At 47.4% G+C, this 5,605-nt stretch overlaps 2 protein-coding genes across 2 annotated transcripts; both read right to left on the bottom strand.

Moving 5' to 3' along the window:
• Positions 1 to 1,385: 1,385 nt before the first annotated feature.
• Positions 1,386 to 2,876, bottom strand: LOC136048551 (syncytin-A-like). Its single transcript, XM_065736202.1, is given in 3 exon segments — positions 1,386 to 1,490; positions 1,492 to 2,186; positions 2,603 to 2,876. Coding segments are annotated over 3 exon segments (1,074 nt in total).
• Positions 2,877 to 4,875: 1,999 nt separating this feature from the next.
• On the bottom strand, positions 4,876 to 5,283 carry LOC136048556 (late histone H2A.2.2-like). Its single transcript, XM_065736206.1, has one exon. It carries the CDS (start codon positions 5,281 to 5,283, stop codon positions 4,876 to 4,878), a length of 408 nt encoding a protein of 135 aa, XP_065592278.1.
• Positions 5,284 to 5,605: the final 322 nt, after the last annotated feature.

Genomic DNA, 5,605 nt, shown 5'->3' on the forward strand with positions numbered 1-5,605 from the left:
CTGTCAGAATAGAAAATACACCAGTATTGTCATCATTATCACTAGAAGATGCAACTGCCATCACACTAAGTTGATTTTTCTTCAAAGTCCAAAAGAGAAATATGTAGAGAAGCTTCTGTATTTCCTCCTATAATACAGACAATTCCATTGTCATCATTTAGTATATCAAAATAAATCACATAACACCACTTCATTACAGAAACTTGGAACATTTTTGCTGATTATGTAGCTTCCATTCTGCCTTTATTAGTTCCTGCAGTTCTATGGCTTAATTTATGTCTTTCAAAATCAATCTCTTCTTTCTTTCTGATATATGCGATGCATGAGATACGTTAATTAACATTGTTATTACCATCATCTCATTTTACCTCCTAGGTCTGACCTTTGAGCTGGGGTGATTTTCATTTACAGCTTCCGCATTCTGATTTTTTAAACATTTTGGTTCATGCTTTTCTCTTGGGATTTTTACTTTGAGCTGATACAGCCAAAGGATTTGAGCTCTGTGATGCTGTGAAAGTCTTTGCACAAAGGTCAGAGGTGCAGAGTTTATGACTTGATCATTCGTGCAACAAAGTTTACAAGCTCTAAACTTTCTGACAAGGTGCAAAACCTGCTGGCTCAGGTACAATTGCTTGACAAAATGGCAAATACTAATGACTGAAGGTATAATACTGATTTTTTTATTCTGTCATCATTTATCAGCTGCAGAGGCTCAAGAGTAAGATCAGGCATACAACTTGTGAGTTCCTAAGTATGATGACTCTTTATATATTTTAGTGGGTTGGAAATCACAATTGTAAGCCTGACTATTAATATACTCACAGCTCACTGCTGAGCCCCCATTGAGACTGTGCTGACCAACTGGTTGTCAATATACAGCTCCTTGGAAAGGAAGGATTTTTGATATTTCTGGTCTGCTAGTTTTTTACCTCTCTTAAGGTTTATTCCTTCTATCAGCATTTACGTAACTCATCATGTACGTACTTTTTTCTTCTGAATATTGGATGGTTTCTTTTCTTGAATAATTACTAATGAATATCAGCCCTACAGTATTGTCTTGGTCTTCTCCCTTTATTTTTACTCCTTTTTTTCCATGGTTCCGTAACATACCTGCTTGCTTGCTTAGGGGTGAAGGTGAGAGCTTATCAGTTAACTCCCTCCAGACAAGATGGTTTCCAGATCAGAAGGCAGCCTGTTCCTCTGTTCCTGCTGGAGCCAAGACAGTCTTCCTCAACACAGAGACTATCCAGTGCGCTCCCACACATTGCCACTTGAAAAGCTCATTTCAACTCTGGGATTCCTGCCTCAACAACAACAACAAATCCACTTCCAATCTGCTGATCCCAATGCCTGACCTCAGTGAGAGACAATAGATCACAGTTTAGTTATGTTCCCAATTCCAATGTTCCCAATATGTTCTGCATCATCTGCTGCATGCCACGTTGCAAGCACTGCAGGAGACAGGGTAAGCAAAGCATAATCAGCAATACTAAATACTACCATGATTCCTGAAACAACTACAATCAAAATATGCTTTAGCCATGGTCCTATACCCCCAAATAGATTTGATAACCAGCTACCCAATGGGTCGTCTTCAATCCCGATCTTGTTCACATGTTCCTTCAGCCAGTCCAGCTTCTTGTGCATGGATTCGCTGTGGTCACTCAAGTTGAAGCAACACATGCCGTCAAAATCTTGGCATCCACGTCCTTGAGCAAGCAGTAAGAAGTCTATAGCAGCTCTATTTTGAAGTACAGCATGCCGGACTCCTTCAACATCCATCAGCAACTCAGACAGAAGTTGAAAAGTCGCGTTGGCTTGTTTTACTGACCAACATGCTAATGGTTCAATCTCTTTGAGAGCATGTGCTGTTCCAAAAGTGGGTAATAAGGAGGCAAAAATGAGTGCTGTGAGATCCCAGAGGCGAACCTCATCCCCACAGTCCTCCATCAAATGCTTAATTGATCTCTTCACCTTATGTCTATCACCATCATGTTTGGAAGTCATTACCTTCATCAGCGCTTGAGATAGATTCCCTAATTGATCATGTCGAGGGGAAAATATAGTTAATTTTCCTATGTAACACGGGCCCCCAAGGGGGTTTCTTGGAATGCCTTGCCATGCTCTATTCCCACATATCAGAAATAGTCCCGGCGGTAATGCTTTCGCCGTGGTATTGTTCCATACTACAGGGGGACCAGTGGCATTGGTCCCCAGCAACACCCATACCCCTGCCTATGGTTACAGATTGGCGTGCTTGCATTGCTGCCCCCAGGCAGGGTAAAGTTATACTTTGTTCCATTAGGGAAAAATACTGCCGCTTGGTCGGTATAGTTGACACAAGATGTTGGGTCATTTCCCTCTGCATAATACATTACAGGGGCAGAGTAACCACAGTGTGGTCCCCAATGCCTGTAAGCGGGATGGGTTGGATTAACCAATGTAAAACCCACGGTTCTGTTGAGACTCGATATCCAATATGGGTTTTTAGGGTTCATAATCTGTAGTATCTGCTCTGAGAATGTTCCAGACACATGCCAGTGTCCCCATGAAATGCAAGCAGCTGTACATTTCCACTCCCCATCTTTCCATTCATCGTTACCGACACCTTGTGAGCCAAGTAGCTGTAGCTCAGGTGGATCACGAGGAAGGGTTACATTCAACATTCCCACCAGGCACCTTACTGTGTCTGACCAATTAGTTACATTATGCTCTACTGCTGTCATGAACCTCATCGTGATGTTTCGTTCACAACTCCTCTTCCCTCCATATGGTTCCCAATCTTCTAGTCGCCAGCCTCCAGGGGTCCCAATCAAACACGTTCTAAAAGGAGATCCAGCTGACTGTAAACTGAGGCAAAAATCTTTCTGACCCATTATGTTCGCCCATGTGACCCAAATATTCGCAGGCTGCTGTATAAGGTGGGCCGCAGCAATCAACTCAATCCTTAACAATAACAACACACCACCACCCCAAATGACGGTAACTCCCCACTCACTCCAGGAAGTGAGTGCCCATTCGGTGGTCTGGGGGAGGGGCCCTGGGCCTGAGGCACCCTCCCATTCTCGTCTCCCTGCGGCAGCAGGACAAACTTTCAAACAAATGCAAATGCTCAAGTCACTCCTCCATTTACTGAGAAGCATGCAAAAGACAAAGATCAAAGAACATGCTAGTACGTAAAACGCTCCTTACTCCTCTTGAAGAAAAGAAAAAACTTTTTTTCTTGAAGAAAAAACTTCAAACCCCACACCTAAGTTAGGAGGTACCCTTAAGTTTCGAGAATGTACAATAATCTTCACGGGACTCAAAATTACTGAATAGGTTCCCGAGAGGCACACACATAAACAGTTCCAAAGAGACAGTTAAGTTTCAATATGTGGAGTGATCTTCCTGGAGAGGTGCTCACGTTAAAATTCTCAAATTATCACTCCTTGCAACTCCAGGAGGTGCGCACAGGAAAAAGATCAACTTTACTTAAAGTTCCCACAAACACAGCTAAGGTTCAACACGCGGAGATCGTGGTGGGCGATCGCAAGCCCTTTTTCCCTATCGTCTCAGCGAGGCGAGTCACCGCTTTCGGATTCAAAGGAACCCAAATGGGTCCCCCTGACCTAATCTCCACCGGGAAAGCTCTGAGTAACCGCCCAAAAGTTCCGCTGCTCCCATCTCCTCCCTTATCTGCCTCCAGTCAGTGAGTGAGGTTGGCCCCCTGCCCGGCTGGCACCGCACATCACTCTGCTGGGGCAGAGTAGCCGGAGGCGCGGCCGTTGGGGGAGGCATTTGGAAAAGCGAAGCCGGCGCGGGGGCGGGAAGGGGTGCGGGGGGCGGCAACCGCTCAGGTGGAGTCAGAGCGGGCAGCACAGGGGCAGGGGGTGGCCGCTGTTCAGCCCCCTCAGCCCCTCCCCGTACGAGATCGTCTCCCTGGCAAAAGTCACGCAAGGAAGGATACAGCAACAGGCCCGCATTCCCGAGAAGCGGGCCGCATGAGGCTTCCGCATGATAAGGAGCAAACTTCTTTGTTCTTATCTGGTGGTTCCCAGGGAGGGGCACAGGGCTCCGGCGCCATCTTGGAGTCTGCAGGAACAGAACAAGCTTGGTCATTAGTTACTGTGGTTACTGTGCTCATGCCCTAATGCTTTTTCAGCTACTACAGGGAGTTTGGTGGCCTTTGTCTGGTTTTCATGGGTGATCATCATGATTTCAGGCTTTTGTGTCTGGCTGTGTGCCCCGGAAATTTAGGCAAAGCTGGGAAAGCCAGTTATACTTGGTTGTGCTAGACCTGGGCTTTGGGAGTGTCAGGAGTGTTGGGTGATGTGCGGGAGAGAATGGGCATTTGTATTGCTGTGGTAGGAGTGATCACTGCAGCGGTTGTGGGACTGTTTGCTGACGTCTTCCTCCCTCCCTCCCTCCTTCCTTCTCTCTCTCTCTGTGTAGTCATGCTTAGGCTCCTGTACAGGAGCCATTTGGACAGGGAAGGTAAAGCAGCAAGAAGGCCCCAGATGGCGGCAGTCAGGGTTCCTGAGCAAACCTGCTGCAGGGTCTTCCTCACTGTGACGTGGCTGGGTGTCACTGTTGAACTTCAAGTCAGGCCACTGGGGGAGTGCCTCCTCCCCCTGGGGTGACAGGCAATTGCTGTCCCTTGGCCTCACTCTCTCTACATTGCTGCCTAACACCTGCAAGTCACATTACAGAACAATACAGTACCACAGGGGTTTTTATTCAACTGTTAGACAATAGCAAATAGACAATAGCAAATAATTTGGGAAATGAGACACCCCTTGCCATGCCAATATGGGACAGAAGTTTCTGCATTCACTCGACAGTGAAAGCAGAAGTGGCATGGGGAAGATGCATTCTGTTGCCTGTGGCTTCTCTTCATTGTCTTGGTCTTCTTTTAGAGGGTGAGGCCACAGGCTGGCTTTGGGGGACAGACTTGCCACGGTGCTTGGGCCCACTTCCCAGAAGGCGCTTGAATACAGCGCTCTTCTTCACAGACACCTTCAAGTGAGATGGAGAGATGAGCAGTTGTTTGCGCTTCTTGGAAATCTTAGCAGCCATGTCCGTGGTCTTGCATGTCACCCACTGCAGCACAGCAGCCAGGTAGACAGGGACACTGGCTCCAAAGCGTCTCGCAAACATGCCTCTGCGACTCTTTTTGGCCTTCACTTCCTGGGCCATGGAGGGCTCCTCAGAGCACACTGCTTCAGGCTCCCTCTCCTGCTCAAGCACAGTGCAGACCTCATCTGTTCCAAGCATGCTGCTTGCTTCCATAGGACTCTCCATGCTTCACAGGCTGATCTTCCTGTGCCCCTTCCTGCCTTTTCTGCCTGCTCTTGATGTATTTGCTGGCCCTTGCTGGTGTTTTCTGTCTGCTCTGCCCCTACCAGCTCGATCCAGAGGTGTCTGTGGTTGGGCAGCCCCACGTGCTCAGGCAAGGACCTCTCCACCCCAGCTGAGCTTCTCTGAAGAATGGCTACAGCTCAGGCCTTCTCCGCAGACTGAGATCTTTTGGTCACCAGCCCAGTGGAAACCAGGGCAACCCTTGTATGATGGGACCAATAGGAAAGGACTTCCTCTGTGACCTCACCTCCCTGCTTGTGACATC

This window comes from Cyrtonyx montezumae, unplaced genomic scaffold, assembly GCF_038088225.1.
Source record: "Cyrtonyx montezumae isolate F1298 unplaced genomic scaffold, pur_monq_1.0 scaffold_2, whole genome shotgun sequence".
Taxonomy (NCBI): domain Eukaryota; kingdom Metazoa; phylum Chordata; class Aves; order Galliformes; family Odontophoridae; genus Cyrtonyx; species Cyrtonyx montezumae.

Coding starts and splice junctions, on each gene's coding strand:
- LOC136048556 (XM_065736206.1), bottom strand. CDS start 5,283: ATGGAGAGTCCTATGGAAGCAAGCAGCATGCTTGGAACAGATGAGGTC.